The sequence below is a fragment of the Fundulus heteroclitus genome, unplaced genomic scaffold (genome assembly GCF_011125445.2).
Source record: "Fundulus heteroclitus isolate FHET01 unplaced genomic scaffold, MU-UCD_Fhet_4.1 scaffold_43, whole genome shotgun sequence".
Lineage (NCBI taxonomy): Eukaryota > Metazoa > Chordata > Actinopteri > Cyprinodontiformes > Fundulidae > Fundulus > Fundulus heteroclitus.
Window position 1 is genome coordinate 266,030 of NW_023396846.1, and position 23,689 is coordinate 289,718.

Genomic DNA, 23,689 nt, shown 5'->3' on the forward strand with positions numbered 1-23,689 from the left:
ATGGAAATGTTTTACTGTAAATTAAGACTTTTTGAAAGTCAGTGTTGATAGAAAAATCTGTTTTATTGAAACAAGTGTCAAAGTTGTATTGAAATTTTGAAAATTGATCAGAGGAACAGAAGAGAATGAACAGCAAATGAATCAAACACAGAAGAAGCAAATCTGTTTATTGCTAATTAAAACACATGGAGTAGAACTGCAGCAAATCTACAAAAAGAAGATTTAACATGGGAATCTAAAAAGTGTTTAGAAAAACGCTGACAGAAACAGATAATGTCCAGAGATTGAGAAAAACTGGCCAACATTTCAATGAAATCTGACCGATGAATGAAAGTAAAAAACCAAGAGAGAAAGTCAACATGCTGATATTCAGAGTGAAGCTTTGACTGGAAACAGACAGAAAAACAACATGTGGATCCTGGAATAATCCCAGCTTCCATCTTTAAAGGACTGGAAGAGGAATAAGTTTCCAAGGAATCATTTAGAAGAGTTTCACAAAGAAACAAATTGAATCCATGAATGTGAAAACGTGTTTCTGAGTGAAAGAGACAGACATGAACAGACTGAACTATCTGTTCAACAGGGAGAGGCTTTCTCTGACAGGAGGAGACTCTTTAGACTCAATCAGCACAAAAACACTGAGGAACCATAATTGAACCATAAGAACCCAAAGCCAGGATGCAGAGGTTCAGTGAATGTGGTGTTGAAGGTGTGGAGGTGGATCAGTGAGTCAGAGGAGACTCTGTAGAAGGACAGAATACCAGCAGGACAGTCCACATACACTGCTACTCTGTTAGAGACGGAGGAGGAGGAGATAGATGTTCCTCTGCTATTGTGACGGACATAGTAACCAAGATGATCAGAGCAGCTCAGACTCCAGGATTGATCATTACATCCAAACCAACGGTCTAAACTGTTTCCTTCTACTCTGTGGGAGACGGAGGAGGAGGAGATAGATGTTTTTCTGGTATTGTGACGGACATAGTAACCATCATCAGAGCATCTCAGACTCCAGGACTGATCATTCTTTCCAAACCAACAGTCTCCACTGTCTCCTTTCCTCCTGATTCTCCTGTAACTCACTGATATATTAACTCTTCCTCTCCATTCGACCTCCCAGTAACAGCGACCAGTCAGACCATCTTTATACAACAGCTGAGGAACATCAAATCTGTCTGGATGATCAGGATATGACTGAAGCATCTTTACACGTGTCGCCTTCCTGTTGTCTTCAGACAGTTTGAGTTTTCTGCTCACTGTGTTTGTGTCGATTTTGAGTTGACAGGAATCTGATGGAGAGAACAAAGACAATCCAGCTGCAGTTATTGATCATTTATTGACACTTTGATGATGACTCCTGAATGAGTGATGGACAGTTTGAAGATGGTTGAATGTGAGCTGCTTTGTTGTCATGAATCAAATGAAAAACACACTTACACTTCCTCAGACCTGGTGTCAACCATCGGACTCCAGCAGGCTCCACCCTGAAAGGAGGAGGGGGGTCAGACCATCAGTCTCTTTCAGCAGCAAACATGGACATTACATGTCTCTCAGACACACATTGTCCTCCACTGAGAAAGGACCAGTCCAACATTTGGACATGTCCACTGGAGAGCAGACAGACACCTGGGCTCTGATGATGATGATGATGATGATGATGATGAAGAAACATTACAACCTGCAGTGGATGTAGTGAGGACAGTTGGTGGTGCTGTAGCTCAACTCATTTCTCCAAACAGAAGAAAATCTCCAACAGAGAGGAGAAAGGAAATCCCTCAGTAACAACCTGAAGAACCAGCCTAAAGCCTAAAAGGAAGCCTAAGTCAACATTTCTGGAAGCTCCAACTGATTTAATAATCAGCATTAAAATACAATCAATCTAAACACTGACACCAACTCTGGATCCCTGTTCCATCCACACTCCCACTCACAGATGGAGGAATGAAAGACTAAAGAGCCCTGTGGAAATCTGCTGTGGCCACACTGGAAGATCCAGAAATACAAACATTAAAAATGAGAAGCTGCATCACATTCAACAAAGAGTTCAACAAGAATCAAAGATCTGATCTCTGAGCTCAGACTCACAAACCAGGGAGAGGCTTCCATCATCACAGACCTCTGAGAAACACCTCCAACCTTTCAGCTCTTCCTCTACCAATCAGCACCACCAGGTGGCGCTGCACACATTTACAATGAGACCAAGAAGAAGATGCAGCTTCCTGAATCCAGCAGCTGCAGTAATGGCTTGTGAAAGTGTCCAAGGAGCCTCTGGAACAAGGCCCCCAGCAGATAAAACAGTCCAGAGAGTCTTTATTTGCATCTTTCCACACAGATTTCCAACCTGCTTTGAGATGGAAATGAAGTCCCATTCTAATGATGATGACATGCTCTGATATCACAGATCAGGAGCTGCTGGACTTCTACATTTCCAGCATGGAGGACATAGAAGATCTCAGCTCTGATGAGGAGCTTGCCTGCCTTCAAACTGATTCAGGCTCAGAGAAATATTTCCAGATGAAGTCAGACTAAAATGTTGGATTGTCACGCTGCTGCAAGCAGAGAGGCCAAGAAGAAAGCTTCAAGTTCTTCTCCTGTTCAGCTCTACGTTCCTGTCAGAGACTTCAGCTCCTCATGAGGAGAACAACTAAAGCCTGGAACAGACTGTCACAAACATCCTGACATTTCCTCCCTGAACAAAGGTCTGCAGCATCAAGGTGACTCTTAGCTTCATCTATGGAAAGATCTTCTCTAAAGGGGGCGGAGCCTGGATTGGAGGTCCAAGTAGGAGCTTCCAGGAACAAACCTTGGGAACCTCTGGAGTAGCACATGTCTCTGATATTACTGCTTTAATCAGTGGATTCATTGATAGAAGACATGATGACTAAAATATCTGAGAGCTGCAGCTCCATTTTCTAGAGATCTGCTGGAACATCAGTTAGAAATGAAGAATTTAATCATTTCAGATCCAATCTGTTCATCTTCCATAGAAACAACTGAATTATTGAGCTGAACTGGTTCTGAAGGTCTGGATGGTAAAAACCTCCATTGTTTTATGTCTCATCAGTTTTCAGAAAGAGTTGAATTGTTGCTGCATGAATGAAATCTATCATGACTTGGACCACGAATGATGGAGATACGCTCTGACTTCATATTGAGCAGAGCTCAGGTACCATACCCCTGCACATCCTGCCGGTTCTAGACTATCAGTTTAAGGAGACAACAAAAGGGACAAGCAGAACACTTCAACTATGGACCAAGATCCAGAAAACGTTGGAACATCAACCTCCATCTCTCCATGTCATCTACACTGGATACATGAATCCTTTGCTCCAAATAACCTGTGAGTAAGCATGAAGCGACAGCGGAAAGAAAAACTCCCCAATAACGGGAAGGAAAAACCTCCAGCAGAACCGGGCACAATATGAACGATCATCTCCCTCGACCGACTGGGGTTACAGAAGACAGAGCAGAGACACAAAAAGACAGGAAAAAAAGCACAGAAGCACACATTTATCCAGTAATCTGTTCTACATTAGAAGTTAATGGCGTGTGAGCCGTCTTCTCTGGATGATGTCACAGTTAACAGAACACCAGACCAGGTGTACCTACTATGAAGGAAAAAGAGAGAAAACAAAAAGTTAAAAGATGAAATGACAACAGTCATGCAAAACTGGAGAACAGTAGAAATCAGTAGAGTGAGAAAAATAGGCCCTGATGTCCTCCAGTAGCCTAAGCCTATAGCAGCATAACTATAGGGGTAGCTCAGGGTAACATGAGCCACTCTAACTATAAGCTTTGTCAAAAAGGAAAGTTTCAAGATTAGTCTTAAAAGTAGACAGGGTGTCTGCCTCATGGACCAAAACTGGGAGTTGGTTCCACAGGAGAGGAGCCTGATAGCTAAAGGACCTGCCTCCCATCTACTTTTAGAGACTCTAGGAACCACCAGCAGACCTGCAGACTGAGAGCGAATTGCTCTGTTAGGAACATACGGGGTAATCAGAGCTCTGATATATGATGGAGCTTGATTATTAAGGGCTTTATACATTAGAAGAAGAATTTTAAATTCTATTCTTGATTTAACAGGAAGCCAATGAAGGGAAGCTAAAATTGGAGAAATATGATCCCTCTTGTTGATTTTCATCAGAACTCGTGCCGCAGCATTTTGGATCAGCTGAAGGCTTTGAACTGCATTTTGTGGACTAATAGTCCAGCCTTGAAGTAACAAATGCATGGACTAGTTTTTCAGCATCACCCCTGGACAGAATGTTTCTATTTTTGGCGATATTCCTGAGGTGAAAAAAGGAAACTCTGGAAACCTGTTTAATATGGGATTTAAATGACATGTCTTGGTCAAAAATAACACCAAGGTTTTTTACTTTATTATCAGAGGCCAAGTTAATGCCATCCAGATTAATGGATTGATTGAGAAGTTTATTTTTTGAGGACTCTGGTCCAAAGATTACAACTTCTGTCTTGTCAGAATTTAAGTGCAGGAAATTTAAAGTCTTCAAGCTTTTGATGTTATAAAGACATGACTGAAGTTGAAGTAATTGATTGGTTTCATCAGGATTTATGGATAAAAATACCTGAGTGTCATCAGCATAACAGTGGAAATTAATTCCATCTTGTCTGATAATTTTGCCAATCAGAAGCATATATATAGTAAAGAGAATTTGTCCAAGGACTGAACCCTGTGGTACTTCTCAAGTGACCCAAGACTTATTGTATTGTGATCGACTTTATCAAATGCAGCACTGACACCTAACAGGTCAAGTATATATAGGTTTAGATGAAGCTAAAATTTTAGATAGCTCAGAAAGCTCAACTGCTCCTAAACAGTTCAGACACTGCACAGGTTCTAAAGATTCCTCCAACGCTGCCTCACTTTCTGAGTATGAGGTAGTCAAGTTTGGGAGGATGCCAATTATTTTATTTTTAATGGAATACATTTTATTCATGAAGAATCCCATAAAATCATTACTGCTAAGAGCTAAGGCAATGGATGGATCAACGGAGCTATGACTCTGTAAGTTTGGCAACTGTACTGAAGCAAAATCTAGGATTATTTGTGTTCTCCTCAATTAATGATGAAAAATATGCTGCTCTAACTCTGCGAAGGGTCTTGTTATACAACAATAGACTTTCCCTGCAGATTAGGTAGAATTCCTCTTGGTGTGTTGAGTGCCATTTTCTATCCAATTTCCTAACATTGGGCTTCAAGGAACGCAGCTCTGAATTAAACCAGGGTGCCAGCTTCCTGTCAATAATCACTTTCTTTTTCTAGGGAGCTACATTGTCTAATGCAGAACGCAATGACGAAGTCACACCATTAACAAAGACATCTATTTGTGAATGGGAAGAAACAACATTGCTGGTATCTGCAGGGTATTTCTGCAATACTGACGATATTAAAAGGGGGACAGACTATTTAAAGTGTAAAGCTGCATTGTCCGATAAAAATCTACTATAATGGAACCCTCTTTTGGGGGTGGAGAACTCAGATTAAACTCAAATGTTATTAACAATTATCAGAAAGGACAGGGTTGTGAGGAAATACTGTTATTTCTTCACAATCAATGCCATATGTCAGCACAAGGTCTAAAGTATGGAGCCAAGAGTGCGTCGGTTTATGCACATTTTGAGCAAAACCAATTGAATCTAGGATAGTTTTAAAGGCTACACTAATGTTATCACATTCAGTGTCAACATGGATGTTAAAATCACCCACTATAATAACCTTATCAGTATTTAACACCAAATCAGATAAGAAATCTGACAACTCATCCAAAAACTGAGTGTAAGGGCCTGGTGGACGATACAAAACAACAAACAGAAGAGGTTTTATTAGCCTCGTGAGACCATCCTGATCTCGCGAGCTTTCAAGGTTTCACTCGCAGATCAGTCTGGCTACTCTCCGTTAAAGAAAATTTGGAGCCGTTCACCAAACGAACGTCCAATCAGCGTTGGCTTTGAGGCAGGTTGAGGTGTGACGCAACGGGAAGCGCGTCAGTTCAGTCTAAACAACATGGCGGTTTCAGCTGATAAAACTAGCGTTAGCGTGGCTATCGAGCAAGTTTTATCGGAATTACAGAGTATTTATTTGCTGAGCTAACGAGCTTTTACCTGCAGCAGCTGTTAGAAGAAATGTGAATGTAATCATTTTCTTTTTATCTTTTTATTAAGGACTGTTCTACTGTTTTAACTTCACACAGGAGAAACAGATGGTTCTCCTAGACCAAGAGTCTCTTGCTATATATGTTAATCTTACACCTCTGTGTGTGCCAACCCCATGTTGTAAAACCCCCCTTGCCTTTTGTTTTGTTTCTTACCCCCATGTTGTGAACCTCTGACTCCGCCTGCCACTTCTTTGATGTCTGATAATAAAGGCAAATGGACAGAGGTAACCAGCGCAGATGGAGCCAAGACTGTGATGAAAACGGCCTCACGTTTCTGGCTCTTCTGCCCTCTGTCTCTTTGAGAAGAGTCTAAAAACTTGTTTGTGTTGGCTTTCTTTCCAGAATCAAAGAGTTATTAAACTTAACTCTATCAGCTGGCGCCGTGACGCGGATCCCAACATATCGACTCGCTGACGACAGGAGCAACACGCTGTAAACCACTGCAGGTCTGTGGCAAGGACCTGGTGAAAGTCCCGGGAGGTAATTTCCTCGCTGGGACCAGCGTCTCCTTTCGGCAACGAGAAGATTGACGGGATTCCGACCGGGGAGAAAGCCAAACAAACTAAGTAAGTTTTAAAGCGATCGGTTAAAGTCCATCGTTCAGGGTTACGGGTGATTAAAAGTTCCCCGAAAGGTTAATCGAGAGTTTGAGTCTCTCGAAGCTGCCGGTTTGAGTCCGTCGCAGAAGTTAAGGAAAACCAGGTTAAAGTCCTGAAAAGTAGATTAAAAAAAGGAAATCCAGGTTAAAGTCCTGAAAATTAGATTAAAAAAAGGAAATCCAGGTTAAAGTCCTGAAAATTAGATTAAAAAAAGGCTGCCGGTTTGAGTCCGTCGCAGAAGTTAAGGAAAACCAGGTTAAAGTCCTGAAAAGTAGATTAAAAAAAGGAAATCCAGGTTAAAGTCCTTAAAATTAGATTAAAAAAAGGCTGCCGGTTTGAGTCTGTCGCAGAAGTTAAGGAAAACCAGGTTAAAGTCCTGAAAAGTAGATTAAAAAAAGGAAATCCAGGTTAAAGTCCTGAAAATTAGATTAAAAAAGGAAATCCAGGTTAAAGTCCTGAAAGGTAGGGGAAAAAAAAAGGAAAGCCAGGTTAAAGTCCTGAATGGTAGATTAAAAAAAAGAAATCCAGGTTAAAGTCCTGAAGAGGTAGAAAAAAAAAGGAAATCCAGGTTAAAGTCCTGAAAGGTATATTAAAAAAAAACAAAAAAAAAAAAACAGGATTAAGGTCCTGGAAATGATATAAACACAACGCAAAAGTAAAATAGGATGGGTTCCAGACAAAGTACAAAGGGAAATCCAAAAGGGGATGAAAAGTTTATGAATCAGATTGATCCACTTAATTTAAAATACTTGGGGAAGTGGAAGAAAAAGTATAATGTAGATGGTGTGTTGAAAGTGACTAAATGGGAAAACGTTGTGTGTCGGCTAGAAACAAGCGCTAGTGCAAAAACAGGAAAACAAAAACAGGAAAAAATAAAAGAGCTTGAAATTGCACGCTGTTGGTTAAATCAAGCACAAAAAAGGCAGGTTGCACGAGCAAAAAATAAAGCAGACCGTAGGCAGAGACAGTCCCGACCAGAAGGAGGGAGTGGGGTGGTCAATGGAGCGGTGCGTCAAAGCCCGACTTCATCACCTATGTGGTCTCCTGCAAGTTTAGGCCCTAAACAAAAAAGAACCCGCCAGAACATTACTTCAGTAATGCAAACCATGGTGGCAACTGAAGAAAACAGACCACCACCGTATAATCCCTCAAACCCCCCCAAGGATGTTTCAAATCTGTACCCAGACCTGGATGGACTGAGTAAATCAGATCATTCGTTATCTACAGACCAGTCCAAAGGATTGTGTCCTATGGTGCAGGTCGCAAATGCTAATGTAGGAACACAGCAGCCTCAAACAATCCCAGTTCTCCATCCGTGGTCGTTAGAGGAAACCAGAAAGGCTGTAGAAGGTGTCATTTCTCCACAGGAAGATCCAGAAATATGGACCCAAGACATGGAGGAAATTCATAGCTCATATGGTTTAAATGGAAATGAGTTCGAACAAGCCTTACAGTCGTCAGTGGGAAAACATTGGGAAAAAGCAAGAGCGAATGATACAGGCAGAACCCCACGAGGCGGAATATTTGAACATCAAACACAAATGGGGATCGAAAATTCTCTTTACTATATATATGCTTCCGATAGGCAAAATTATCAGACAGCATGGGATTAATTTCCACTGTTATGCTGATGATACTCAGCTATATTTATCCATAAATCCTGATGAATCCAATCAGTTACTTCGACTGCAGTCATGTCTTGATGACATCAAAAGCTGGATGACTTTAAATTTCCTGCATCTAAATTCTGACAAGACCGAAGTTTTAATCTTTGGGCCAGAGTCCTCAAAAAATAAACTTCTTAACCAATCACTTAATCTGGGTGGCATTAACCTGGCCTCTGGTAATAAAGTAAAAAATCTTGGTGTTATTTTTGACCAAGACATGTCATTTAAATCCCATATTAAACAGGTTTCCAGAGTTTCCTTTTTTCACCTCCGGAATATCGCCAAAATTAGAAACATTCGTCCAGGAGTGATGCTGAAAAACTGGTCCATGCATTTGTTACTTCAAGGCTGGACTATTGTAATTCTTTACTATCAGGAAGTCCACAAAATGCAGTTCAAAGCCTTCAGCTGATCCAAAATGCTGCAGCAAGAGTTCTGATGAAAATCAACAAGAGGGATCATATTTCTCCAATTTTAGCTTCCCTTCATTGGCTTCCTGTTAAATCAAGAATAGAATTTAAAATTCTTCTTCTAACGTATAAAGCCCTTAATAATCAAGCTCCATCATATATCAGAGCTCTGATTACCCCGTATGTTCCTAACAGAGCACTTCGCTCTCAGACTGCAGGTCTGCTGGTGGTTCCTAGAGTCTCTAAAAGTAGAATGGGAGGCAGATCCTTTAGCTATCAGGCTCCTCTCCTGTGGAACCAACTCCCAGTTTTGGTCCGTGAGGCAGACACCCCGTCTACTTTTAAGACTAGGCTTAAAACTTTTCTTTTTGACAAAAATTATAACTAGTGACTCATGTTACTCTCAGCTACCTTTATAGTTTTACTGCTATAGGCTTAGGTTACTGGAGTATATCAGGATCTAATTTTCTCACTATATTGAGTTCTACTGTTCTTCAATTATGCATTATGTGTTGTCATTTCTGCTTTAACTTTCTGTTCTCTCTCTTTTCTCTTCATAGTAGGTACACCTGGTCTGGCGTTCTGTTAACTGTGACATCATCCAGAGAAGACGGCTCACCTGCTACTACCATCTAATGTAGAACAGATTACTAGATCAATGTGTGCTTCTGTGCTTTTTTGTCTCTCTTGTTGTGTCTCTGTTCTGTCTTCTGTAACCCCAGTCGGTCGAGGCAGATGACCGTTCATACTGAGCCCGGTTCTGCCGGAGGTTTTTTTTTTCCCGTTAATGGGTGGTTTTTCTTCCCACTGTCGCTTCATGCTTGCTCAGTATGAGGGATTGCAGCAAAGCCATGTACAATGCAGATGACTCTTCCTGTGGCTCTACGGTTCCCCAGGAGTGAATGCTGCTTGTCGGGACTTTGATGCAATCAACTGGTTTCCTTATATAGGAAATTTTTGACCAATCTGTATAATCTGACCCAATCTGTATAATATGATTGAACTTGACTTTGTAAAGTGCCTTGAGATGACATGTTTCATGATTTGGCGCTATATAAATAAAATTGAATTGAATTGAATTGAATTGAAAAAAGGCAGAAATGGACAGCTCTAGCAAAAGCAGCACGAGCAGTTTTCCACAGAAGAGCAGATTATGGACACTTGGCCTCCATAAAACAAAAAATAGGGGAAGACGTAGACAAGTTCAAAATACGCTTTGAAAAAGAATATAAGTTTCACAGCGGCATCCCTCCCGCTGACGGAGATGAAACACCATATCAACAACAGCTAAAAAACATGTTGATGGGAAGTTTCCAGCCATATATCTATGAGTGGGTTAAAAAACATTTAGTTACACTGGCAACGTCTAATGTAACCACAGTTATGGAATATGTGCGTCAAAAAAGAGAAACACGCAAAAAAGGGAGTTGGTGCATCTGGAGGGGGGACACACATTTTCTAGGCAGATCCTATGTGTGATTCAGAAGAAATATTTGCTTTGCAAGTCACTGGACCCTTCAACGGTGTCGAGGAGGTTTCCGAGGAGGCAGGGGCAGTCCTAGCGACCGAGGGGGCTTTCAGCCCAAATAAAAAAAAAAAAAAAGAAATAGATGGAGGATGCAGGAATAATTAGACCATGCCCAGTGGGTGCAGAAACAAGTACAGTTACAAGCCCTGTTATCTCAGAAGAAGGTTAAAAGATACAGGAATAATAAAAATAAAAAATAAACTCTAGCAGACTACATGAGAGAAATGTTGCAGTCTAAAGAACTGTCCAATGCAAGTTTACTGCCAGGAGAATCTTTTTCTCCACAGGATCCACAAACAGTGAGACCAGGAGACTGGGTGTTCGTCAAAGTCATCAGAAGGAAAAACTGAGCAAGCCCAAGGATGGAAGGACCATACCAAGTGCTCCTGACCATGCCAACAGCTGTGAAGATTGCTGAAAGACCATCCTAAATTCACCCCAGCCACTGTAAGTTACAGAGAGTGTTAAGTGCCTTAAGGTTGGAACTGTGGTGAAGTCCGACTTCAAAGGGGTTTGGTTTTTTAGGGCCACTCGTCTCAACGTCGGTGAAGAAATCAACTGATCCCTGTTCTTTAGAGTCCTGGGTAAAATTAACATCTCTGCTAACCTAGCAAAAATGTTTGCTGGACTCTGAGTCCAGATCCGCTGAGTGAGAGAGGAAAGAGGTTCATCCACTCCACTGCCATGAAGATTTGGATGGGAAATCCCCCAGACCATCACCCAGAGAACTTGTGGCAGATAAATGTGACGATGTTGGCTGAGGAGAAGAACATGAGTAACTTCTACGTATGCTCAGTGATGCCCAAATCCACCAGACAACCCACCCTGTATGCTAAGAGCATGCCAGCAGGAGACGGAACGTGTTTCCTGAGGACTGTCCTCGTACCTGTGTTTGCACCTGGTAATGCGTTTAATGGTACTGCAAAACAGAATGGTTTTGGACATGTAAACTGCTAGCCAAGGTGGCGTATGTGTAATGATTGGAATTTCCTGCTGTACGTACATTTCTGATGCAAATGAAACTCATATTACTGAAGCTATGTCTGCTTTAAAGAATCTGCAACAAGCAATGTCCCGGGATGCTGTTCCTCTAAGTGTGGACTTCCTCCCCTGGTTCTTTTCAGGATCGTGGTGGCACCTTTTACTGAAAATAATGACACCCATTATTATTGTTTTTATTATTCTTTGTGTTTTTACTGCTTGTGTAATCCCATGCCTAAAGTCTATGATTGCTAAGACTATGGGAAATGTAATGTTTCGATATCAAATGCTTTCACAAATCCCTCTTGAAGAAGTTCACCCCGTAGTTTAACTTTTCCCATGTTAAATGCTTAACAAAATGACAGTCTCATTAAAAATGCAGAACGCAAGAAATGAGTAGTTGAATAAGGTTACGTTAAGCTCCAATTGTAAATAAAAAATGATTAAAAGGAGGGAATGTTAGAAGAAATGTGAATGTAATCATTTTCTTTTTATCTTTTTATTAAGGACTGTTCTACTGTTTTAACTTCACACAGGAGAAACAGATGGTTCTCCTAGACCAAGAGTCTCTTGCTATATATGTTAATCTTACACCTCTGTGTGTGCCAACCCCATGTTGTAAAACCCCCCTTGCCTTTTGTTTTGTTTCTTACCCCCATGTTGTGAACCTCTGACTCCGCCTGCCACTTCTTTGATGTCTGATAATAAAGGCAAATGGACAGAGGTAACCAGCGCAGATGGAGCCAAGACTGTGATGAAAACGGCCTCACGTTTCTGGCTCTTCTGCCCTCTGTCTCTTTGAGAAGAGTCTAAAAACTTGTTTGTGTTGGCTTTCTTTCCAGAATCAAAGAGTTATTAAACTTAACTCTATCAGCAGCAAGAGTAGCTTGGCTTGTGGTTGTGTTTTCGTCGTCGCTCTGTTACGAGCGACGACGAATCTGATTGGTTCACTTGGCCCGTCTATCACCAACATAGGCCAATCAGCTACCAGTATTTTCGCCCCTTCCCAAAGTTACTTCAACGGAAGGTTTCCAGATGGATATGCGGAGCAAATCTATCTGGCGGAGTCAGGTAAAGGTTTTATTGCTTTGCAATTTGGATAAGGGAAACTGAGGGTTAAATGTTCAAAAGAACACCAAGCTAATAGATAATATTCCATGTGCATTAAAGTCACCACATATTACTGATTATCTCCACATTTACTCTGCATTAACTGGTTCAGATCTAAATTTTTGACAAGGATTATAATTGCTCAATATAATTAATTTACCTTATTTAGCCTCATCAGTTCCTCTACTTATTTATCTGCATGTTAGATGATCTTTTCTAAATGTTGAACATCCTCCTCCTGTTTCTTCCTTCCTGTCACTGAAACATCTCCACTTATTCAGAAAACTAGTTACAGTTTTATTTTGTCTTATACACATTTTAACCATCTTTGCTTTTTTGAACACATTTAACACATTTTCACCTCTCATCAAAACAACCTCCTGCCATCTTGGAGGAAAAGTCACCATGAATGATTTGACATTTCCTCCATAATTACACATGAACTCTGAGCTGCTGGTTTCAGCTCCGTACCTGGATCATCTAGTCTGGAGCCAAAGAGAAAGAAGGGAACCAAGTCTCAGCAGCTCCAGATTTTGCTCCAAAAATGTGAAAAACTGAATAAAGTTACAATCAAAATTATTCTTAACCCTGGCTGATAAATATTTAAAGAGATTTTTATTCAATCAAATAGTAGGAAAGAACGACGCAGGAAGCTATCTGAATATAACAATGTATAAGGAGTTACAATCTATTTTATTTACATTTTATTAGCATGGCATGTTGAAAATTATTTGTAGACTTTTTAAAAATGAATGTTAAAAGTTTTACTGATTTTAAAGCACTGGGACCCATTTAATTAGTGCTGAGCAGCTTTTTGCATCTTTTTAATGTTATTCCGACATTTGTCTTTGGAGCTCAGAATCCTGCAGGCTGGAATTCCTCTTACCATCACCATCATTTCCTCCTCAGTGTCTGTTCTAACATCAGGTTTCTTAGTTCATTTTTACACTGCCAGAATCTGGATCCTCTGCTCCACTTGTAATGATGATTTCTAAAATTAATGACCGGCTCACTATGGTGGTGATCAGGGTGGGCTCTGGTTAAATGCCTGGATGACCCCAGATCCAATGACCAGGCCAAGTGATGCTTTCTGCTTTCTTTAATAAGCAGATTTAGGTCTCTGTATGTGTGTGGTTCTACAAACTATAATAAACTAATAAAGACACAAAAAATAATAAACTAATAAAAACACAAATATGATGTTATCACAACAAATCATTACAGCCACATGCTGTCTAGTAAACCTAAGAAGCCTTTATTTGGAGCCCAAACTAGATCTGGGAACAGATAAAAAAACTGTTTTATCTTCTTCCAGTCTTGTGCTTAAATCACTGATAATGTGGAGATCAAGCAAACACGGCAACTAAAAACTAGAAACGTTCAACTTCTGAAGAAGTTGAAGAAGGCGCCCGCCTGGTGGTGCGCGATACCGTCAAAGGCAACGCTTCCGAGTTCCTTGGTCGTAGGCTTTTATCACTTGGGGATTTTAAATCAAATCTTCTGAGTGTGAAAAGGATTTGTCTTCGTCAAAACCAGCCGACAGGAGAAGGTCTGCATCCAAGCAGCATGGAAAATTGGTGTTATTAAAACATGATTAAATACTTCAATGTAGCATTAAAAAATGAAATATGTGAATAAAAATGTTAAAGGCATTACAAACTACTAAAGGAAGTACAAACTCTGTGAAGCAAAAGTTGCTGAGACCTTCCTAGAGCTACTTCCGGTTAGCAACATGCTAAGCGTTAGCCGCTAACATGGTTGTGTCCAGTATCACCGGGTGATTGTACTCTGTTAGTTTGGTCCAAATCCTGTACTGGGAAGTTCCTCAAAAAGGGTGCCAATACTGTCACCAAAGCTCACCAAAGGTCATGTGCCAGATCGGCCTCCTTTAGCAACTAAGCCTCACCAAATCTGGGCCCAGAATTCAACATTTGACAAAAATGGTGTGTAGTGCCATTTCCCACAGGTGAGTGGTGCTGTATTGGCCGGGGGTAGTTCTTGCTGTTGCAATTTTTTCATCATTCATTCATTTATATCAGTTGTTCAAATTATTTATTTGTTACTTGTAAAAAAAAAATATTGGGTACCCCCCAGCGGGTTGCGAACCTGCGACCTTTGGTGCACCAGCCCAACACCTAAACCACTGTACCGAAAAAAAGTGCCATGCTGAGCTCTGCATTTTTGTGAGGTCAACTGTGTGTAGGAAGTGGTTTTGAGAAGTGGTTTTTGGTTAATTTTGTCACCACGGTAACTTTAAATGGCGTCAAGTACAAATAGCACACTTCGCGGCGTCGAGATGCACGTTTTGATATATAGTTTGTGGGGGTACAGCCTACGGTTCGGGCTGTATTAACGGTGACGGATGAATAAAAAAGAATAAAGAAACCATTATTAGGTGCATAGCATAAGGCCTCCGCCATGCATTTTCAATGCATAGGCGGGCGCCTAATGATCAGAATCACCAACTGAAGGGAAAATTTAGCCTAGTTAGCCATATCTGCTGTCAGCTAAAATGAGCTGACAGAAAAGATCCAAAACAACAAACCTGCTTAACAAATTATTCTGATAGGACAATAAACAAAACTCAGTGGTCTTAAGGACACACACTGTAAGGAAATACCAAAAAGACTGCTTCCAAAACTCAGCTTGGAAAGATCTTCACTGCTTCCAGAAACACAATTTTTACATCTTTCTAACATGACTCAAAAAGCCCCACTGGTGGTGAGCTTGTAAACTGCACCACAATCCTGACTTCAAAACACCACTCATGTATAGCAGCTATTTTAATTTACAGGTCCTTCAGATTATACAAAGTCAGCCCACAGCTTTCCATTATTTCTGGAGGAGCAGGCTGTTGTGGAGAAGTTTATTGATGTATGTAACTCTGATCATATGTGGTCTGGATGTACCTGCATAACTTTCCCATGTGAAAGAAGCTCACATGCTTACAGATTTACTGTGTTTCCACATCCAAGGACAGAAAGAGGAGTTGAGTTAGATAGGAACTGAATCGTACTAGTGGCTGCACTCCTCTGAAGATTACTCCCACTTTCTTTGTTTGTGTAAAAGTTTAGTGTGTTATTTTTCTCTTCACTCTGATTCCTGACTGTTAGGGGACAGAGACACTTAAATGCTTCTAGCCTTATTTTATTAATTAAAATAAAAGGGGGGACGCTGGCTAGCCATCCAAAACCCCTCCCCCCAGGTGAAACCCGCACCGGGAGACGGCATGGACCAGTCAAGTAAATGTTTCAGGTATTCAATACCTTTATTCTTCCAGTATGTAAAGTTTATCATATTATTATTTTGTAGGATTATTCCAAATGGGTATACGACTGCATGGGTTAACTTATCCCGGACAAGGGGTGACTTTGTCATTTTAAGAAACTCCCACCATGCTGTAAGAGTAGAGCTAATGTTAATATTTTTAAAGCATGTATGCCGTTTTAATATTTGAGCTAATGAACGGCAAATCTGAAATCATGATTTTTCTCTTGGTTAAAAACAAGTGGTGTGTAGGGATGGGAATCAAAAACCGGTTCCTGTTCAGAACTGGTTCCGTGTGCTCCAATTCCATGGTACCGTTTGGCAGCTCGCTTAACGATTCTCTTATCGATTCCAGGCAGCACCAGAGCCGGGCAGCACGACTTACGTCACGTTTTTTACGCAAGTTACGTACACGGCATTCAGTAAGCAAGCACGACGTGACCAGGCCTAAGTCTAGAAAAGCAAAACAAAAAAAATGGGGCCCCATCGGGTAAAGCGATCGAAAGTTTGGCTTCATTTTAAAGCAGAAGTCCGGTCAACAAGGAAAAATCAGTGGATCATTAGCTATACCTAAAACTAATACGTTTGTGGTGATTTAATGAATTTAGCGTTAATAAATAAGAAAATAAAAGCATAAATTGTTGTCTCCATCACAGTGTATGGGGGCGGCCATTATTGCCCAAATATGGCCAATAATGGCCGCCCGACATCACATCTTGTGACGTAATGTCGCGGTAAGGCACTGTGCTCTACAACAATTATTTCAGATTTCCAGAAGACATCACCATTGAAATTTGCGAGTGCTATTGTTAAAGCAACAATGTCCACCTGCATGGCGGTTGGATGTCCCAATACTTCGGGTAAAAGTGAAAAAAACAACAGTTTTTAACCTTTCCAATTCATGATCCACCACAGGCTCTTTTGTTGGATTGCCTACTCGCCATCGTTTTTCTTATTTATGATGTCGATTTTGCCGGGACATTTGTTTACGGAGTGATATGACACACTCAAATACAAATTCCTATTAATAAAAAACATATCATTTATTGAATAGTATCTAATAATTTTATATTTAAAGTACTTTTAGCAGTTTGAGTTCTGATTTTGACCAGACTTTTCCTTTAATATTGATGTTCAGCATTCTAGTATTTTAAATGAAGTTTCCTTTAACTTTTCTTCTAATTAATATTTCAGTTTTGCTTTGCTAATGTACTTTTTACACAATTTCCTATTTCTGACTATTACAGGCTCACAATGTCTTGAAAATGTTCTTTATTATGTGATGATTTCATAATCAGACAAAAGGATTGTTGTGGAAAATGCTTACAGATTTATTATTGTGTTTCCAGATCCAAGGACAGAGAGGAGTTGAGTTAGATAGGAACTGATCGTACCAGTGGCTGCACATTACTCCCACATTCTTTGTTAACCCAGAATGTATAAAAGTTTAGTGTGTTCCTATTCTCTTCACTCTGATTCCTGACTGCGTTAGGTGACAGAGACATTCAAACGCTTCTTGCCTTTGAATTAAATACCTTAAGAAGACAAAGATGCATCTTTTCTTTTCTCTTGATTAAAAAATAGTGGTGTGCTAACTTAATTGATAATTATTAATATCCACTAATCCATTAATATCCATCATGCTGAACCTGCCAGGCTCATATTGAATCTTCCCACTATGGGACACTGCAGTAAACTATTCCTAATTAACCTTTACACTTATTTAAATAAACTATGTCATTATTCTGACTGCAAGTGTGTGGTGTGAAAATTATTCTTAAGTCACTGTGGCCTCATGCCACGCGGACATGTAAGCACGGGCCAGCTGATTGCAAGGCCAAATGCTGTGTAGCAGCTGTGCGGGATGTTGATTGTCTAGGATAGACTGTCTTTGTTTTGTCTCATGCCAAGGCCACTATTCAGTATTAGGAAGAGCCGAAAGCGAGAAGGGGCAAAAACAGACACAGACTGCAGCAGGACCGTGGGGTGTGATTACTTTCCATCTATGTGATCTCTTAATAAAAGTGCTGGAGCGTCATCACTCAACCGTTTCCTTATTCAGGAACTCTAGAAAGTCAGTTATTGTTGTTTAGAACTCCAACCACAAAGTGATAAGAGGGGTTGGAGAGGGATGGGTGGGATTTAACTGAGAAGGTTTTGATTTATGATTTGGGTAATAACTCAGTCCAACCATTATCATAAAGTACCTCTCTACCCTATTTTTCCTCCATACCTGAGAGCTTCCAGTCTCCAGCGTGGATCCTTCAGTCCAGCCGACAGCAGCTTCACTCCTGAGTCTCCTGGATGATTGTAGCTCAGGTCCAACTCTTTCAGATGGGAGGGGTTGGAGCTCAGAGCTGATACCAGAGAAGCACAGCCTTCCTCTGAGACCAGACAGCCTGACAAACTGCAGACACACAATTCAACACATGATGTTGACATGAGAATGTAGTGCTCAAGAAGCTTCTTCTCAGCTGGTTTTTAATAAATAGAAAATAAAAATCCAACAGTATTTTGTTCTGTAAGTAATATAAAATAACATCTGACATAATTAAACAGATGAATCCTGACTAGAGCTCCACTGGGATGGAAACTCTTCAAACTCACAAACTCTGCAGAAGGTTCTGGCTTTAAGCAAACTTCAAACTGGACCTAAAATACCAACGATAAACTGGTGGTCCCAGAAAAACTATTGTTCTGGAGTTTAGATTGCTTTAATCTCATTGATGGAGTCAAGATTTGAAGTTGAGATAAAAAATAAAACAATGGTTTGGATCAGTGGTATTAGCAGCATATGGTGAACACATATTGCACACTTGCAGAATCAGCAGAATGTCTTTGTAACATCTCCCATCTGAGGTCAGATCCAGATCCTTTCAGTGTACTCTCTTTCTTCGACTGTTTATTAAACTTTTTCTCTTATATTTTCCCCACTAACTGCATCTCGTTCTCTTGCTGTCTCATCACTAGTTTCCCTGTCACTCTGGGCTCTGGCCTAGGTGTGTTTGGGATGTGTTGAGTCAACTCTGGAGGGTGTGATGACCAGGAAACTGGAATTTGGAAAGGACAAACTATCTACAACTAATTTTTTGCTTTATTCTGGGAAACTGGGAGATAATTAAATATTTTCACTAAGTAAGAAAGTCAAGCCCCTATAAGCAACTCCACCTTCAAAAACACTGGGTCCTGGTTGTGGGAGTAGTTGACCAGTCGTGGTGTTGCCTGTGCACAAATAATCTTTTTCTTTCTTCTTTTTCTTTTGACTCGTTGTCAGGTTACGGTGGAGCAGGTAGTGACTATATGGAATACAATAAAAACTAATCTGATGGTTTTTAAATCAAATACTTAATTCAAATGCTTGCTTGCTTCATGAAATCCAGGGTTGTTTAGAAAATATCCAGGGCTTCAGACCATTTTGGTAGAATAACATTTTTTTTCTTATTCTCCCTTTTTCTGCTACCAGCTCTGCTTCATCTTTCTCTGTTCTGGTCTCTCTTTCTGCTCACTGAATCAGCACACTGCATTCTGGGATCTTTTATGTGCTGAGACAGAATAGTCCATTTTAGTAAATGGAAAGGGGAGCAGAAGTTGAAGCATTATGTTAACTGTATTTATACTTGTAAATCTTAATTATTTTATTTGAAACATACATAAATAATACAGGGATACTGTTAAATGGCTGGGTAACCAGTGGGTCCCATTAGTAGTGGGGGCCCAGGTGGTTCCCTTCAGCTTCTTTGTTTAATGTTTATTATTGTCATTGTGCATCTTGTTCCACACATGTACAATGAGATTAAAGTCAGCTCCACCAGTGCACTAATATCGAAATGTCAGATAATCAAAAGTATATACAATATACAGTAGTGTTATGTACAGTGCAGATAAAAGATATATTGCTGTACAGATTGTTAAATATGTTTGTAAATATTTCACATTGTAGGACAGAAACTGTAAATATTGTACAGTGTCAAAATTAATGATGAATAATGTCAATAAACTTATATTTCCAACAACATTTTAGCAGAACTTTGTACCTGAGAGTTTCCAGTTTGCAGGTTGGACTCTCCAGTCCAGCAGAGAGAAGCTTCACTCCTGAATCCTGCAGGTTATTGTTCCTCAGGTCCAGTTCTCTGAGACTGGAGGACTGGGAGCTGAGAACTGAGGACAGAGCTTCACAGCTTCTCTCTGAGAGGTTACAGCCACTCAGTCTGAGGAGACAGGGAGAAAAATCTGCTATTAAACATTTCATCAGAAATATTGTTGATTTCTTTACAGTCACCAATGTTCTCCTTGGAAACATTGATGGATCTGTCTGATTTTACACGTCTTGATGTTGCCTTTTGTTGTGAACTGGTTCGTTATAAATAAACTACATTTAGGTGAAATTTATGATGCTGAGATGGAGAAAAAGTGAGGAGGCTCAGAGAAATTGTGTGAATAAAAACAACAACATGCTTTTCAAGCACTTGCTGCCAAATGTGCAGAAAAAACAGAAATGTTTGTGGCAGGGCCGTCAACAGCTGCCGTGGCTGATGATGACGGTGGCGGCGACATCAGGTCTCTCAGTGGCAGCAACATGTAGCTGAACCTGCGCTAAGCTGGGCTGCTTTCAGAACCAGGCCGTGTAATGAGCAGGTTAAAGCAACCCAACCACTTGGTAAATCTAAGAAAAATGATACAACGTCAATAGAGTAATCTTAGCTAATGTTCTAAGGCCAAGTTAGTCTGCATTTTAAATGCAGATGAATTTAGCTAACATCCTTAACATAAATAGAGACAGAGACACAGAGTCTATATCTATGGCCTTCCTTTTTCACTGTTGCTGCTTTATTTACAGGAGCCAAGCTAGTTAAGTTGGTGTAGTAATTTTATTCTGAAATTCAACGGGACTTTATCCTGTCTAGCGTCCGACGTTTCCTGTAAAACTTGTGAAATTCAGGAGCTTTATCCGGGGACCTCTGCGGTGTCCAGTCAAACTTCCTTCTCTCTGAATTTTTTGCACCTCTGCACGGCCACTGTAACCGGATCCCCAAATATATGCAACTGATGTGAGTCGTCACATTGATCTTTAATTATTTGAGTTCTTTGCAACAACCGGATCTGCACCGTATTTAATGTGAGTCTGGAATAATCTTCAGATTAATAGCTTCTCTGCATTCAGGTAACATATGGTTGTCTGTAGAAAAAAAATGTTAATAAAATCCTAAAAAAATATAAAACTTATAGTAACTCAAGTTTGTCTTTAATATCAGAGGCTTGATATTATTTTTGCCTTATTTTCAGCTTGTCTATTCTGAGTTTCTTTTATTGATGATGAGGTTCATGAATAGTTCAAATTGACATGTGCCATCTTTCCAGAGAGAGAAGGAGCTGTGTCTGCAGGCAGTGAACATTTTAGTTTCATCCTTCGTTTTGACTGCATGGATGAGTCAGGCGAAAAACCTTTTATATTACTCTTAATGTTATATAGTTAAAAGGTGTGGCAATGTTGAAAGATTCTAGCTAGTAGAAACAATTGATATATACTGTATTTAGATTTTAAAAGGTATTCTGGGTAATCTTTAAAGCAACGGCTTTAATGCATTGAAAGAGAAAACAATAAAAGTTACATTTCTGACTCATTTTGTTGGGATGGGTGTTCATTCCTAAAAGGTGGTGCAAAAAAACCCTTTGAGAATCACGCGTATATGCTGAATCTGTGCTTGGTTTGTATTTATAAGGAATAAAGGTCAGAAACAAGTTGACAAATCTATCACTAAACTAACATTTCCATAATGTTTTTAGCAGATAATGAAGAGAAATCTAGTTTCAACAGGATGGAGAACTTTGTACCTGAGAGTTTCCAGTCTGCAGTTTGGACTCTCCAGTCCAGCAGAGAGAAGCTTCACTCCTGAATCCTGCAGGTTGTTGTTACTCAGGTCCAGTTCTCTGAGACTGGAGGACTGGGAGCTGAGAACTGAGGACAGAGCTTCACAGCTTCTCTCTGAGAGGTTACAGCCACTCAGTCTGAGGAGACAGGGAGAAAAATCTGCTATTAAACAATTCATCAGAAATATTGTTGATTTCTTTACACCAATGTTCTCTTTGGAAAGATTGATGGATCTGTCTGATTTTACACGTCTTTATGTTGACTTTTGTTGTGAACTGGTTCATTAGAAATAAACTACCTTTAGGTGTAATTTATGATGCTGAGATGGAGAAAAAGTGAGGAAGCTCAGAGAAATTGTGTGAATAAAAACAACAACTTGCTTTTCAAGCACTTGCTGCCAAATATTCAAAAATAACAGAAATGTTTGTGGCAGGGCCGTCAACAGCTGCCATGACTGATGATGACGGTGGTGGTGACATCAGGTCTCTCAGTGGCAGCAGCATGTAGCAGAACCTGCACTAAGCTGGGCTGCTTTCAGAACACAAGGCTGTGTAATAAGCAGGTTAAAGCAACCCAACCACTTGGAAAATTTGAGAAAATGATAAAACGTCAATACAGTAATCTTAGCTAATGTTCTAAGGCCAAGTTAGTCTGCTTTGTAAATGCTAGTGATGGTTCCTGCAACGCCGATGCGTCGATCATTGCTTTATAATGTATTTCAGTTTTAAATTCTGCATAATCTTTAGAGTGACTGCTTTAATGCAATAAAAGAGAAAACAATAAAAGTTAAATTTCTGACACATTTTGTTGTTGGAGGTCCTAATAATGATTAATTCTTTAATGGGGCACAAAAAAACCTTTGAGAATCTCTCCTATACGGTGAATCTGTGCCTGGTTTCTATTCATGAGAATAAAGGTCAGACAAAAGTTATCAAATCTATGAGTGAACTAACATTCCCATCATATTTTAACAGGTAAAGGACAGAAATCTGGTTTCAACAGGATGGGGAACTTTGTACCTGAGAGTTTCTAGTTTCTAGTCTAGTCAAAATTAATGATGAATAATGTCAATAAACTTATATTTCCAACAACATTTTAGCAGAACTTTGTACCTGAGAGTTTCCAGTCTGCAGTTTGGACTCTCCAGTCCAGCAGAGAGAAGCTTCACTCCTAAATCATGCAGGTTGTTGTTACTCAGGTCCAGTTCTCTGAGACTGGAGGACTGGGAGCTGAGAACTGAGGACAGAGCTTCACAGCTTCTCTCTGAGAGGTTATAGCCACTCAGTCTGAGGAGACAGGGAGAAAAATCTGCTATTAAACAATTCATCAGAAATATTGTTGATTTCTTTACAGTCACCAATGTTCTCCTTGAAAAGATTGATGGATCTGTCTGATTTTACACGTCTTTATGTTGGCACTTATTCTGAACTGGTTCATTATAAATAAACTGAAGCAACATGAATCAATATTTACCTCATTAGCAGATTTCTCACTATCAGAAATAAAAGCAGCAACAATCTGTGTCCTTACAGAGCTTTGTTGGAGGCTTTAACCACTGGCAGCAGCCTCAGAAGAACCTCCTCTGAAGCAGAGTATTTCTTCAGGTCAAACACATCCAGATCTTCTGCTGATGACACTAAGATGAAGACCAGAGCTGACCACTGAGCAGGAGACAGTTTATCTGTGGAGAGACTTCCTGAACTCAGAGACTGTTGGATCTCCTCCACTAGAGAACGATCCTTCAGTTCATTCAGACAGTGGAACAGATTGATGCTTTTCTCTGCAGACACATTCTCACTGATCTTCTCCTTGATGTGCTGAACTGTTTCCTGATTGGTCAGTGAGCTACTTCCTGTCTGTGTCAGCAGACCTTGTAGGAGTCTCTGATTGGTCTGCAGTGAAAGTCCCAGGAGGAACCGGAGGAACAAGTCCAGGTGTCCATTTGAACTCTGTGAGGCCTGATCAACAGCTGTCTGGTGAAGAGACTTTGGTTTAGGAACTGAGAACTTCTTAGATGTCTGTGTTTCTTCCATTAAGTTGACACCAGAGTTGATGAAGGTCAGATGAACATGAAGAGCAGCC

At 40.2% G+C, this 23,689-nt stretch overlaps 1 protein-coding gene and 1 long non-coding RNA gene across 2 annotated transcripts; one reads left to right on the forward strand and one right to left on the reverse strand.

Annotated features, from left to right (window-relative positions):
- Positions 1–1,278: 1,278 nt before the first annotated feature.
- Positions 1,279–18,169, reverse strand: LOC118560489. The gene is made up of 3 exons (XR_004929392.1): positions 17,972–18,169; positions 1,438–1,484; positions 1,279–1,289 (listed from the first exon to the last, which is right to left on the reverse strand). It is a non-coding gene; the product is annotated as an uncharacterized LOC118560489 (long non-coding RNA).
- On the forward strand, positions 7,358–10,455 carry LOC118560488. The gene is made up of 2 exons (XM_036131442.1): positions 7,358–8,329; positions 9,942–10,455. Exons 1-2 carry the CDS (start codon positions 7,441–7,443, stop codon positions 10,070–10,072), a joined length of 1,020 nt encoding a protein of 339 aa, XP_035987335.1. The 5' UTR covers positions 7,358–7,440; the 3' UTR covers positions 10,073–10,455.
- Positions 18,170–23,689: the final 5,520 nt, after the last annotated feature.

Bases quoted from the DNA above. Each gene is read 5' to 3' on its own strand.
- LOC118560488 (XM_036131442.1), top strand. From the start codon at position 7,441: ATGGGTTCCAGACAAAGTACAAAGGGAAATCCAAAAGGGGATGAAAAG. The intron at 8,330-9,941 runs ATTCTCTTTACT...AATTGAATTGAA, and splicing joins AACACAAATGGGGATCGAAA to AAAAGGCAGAAATGGACAGC.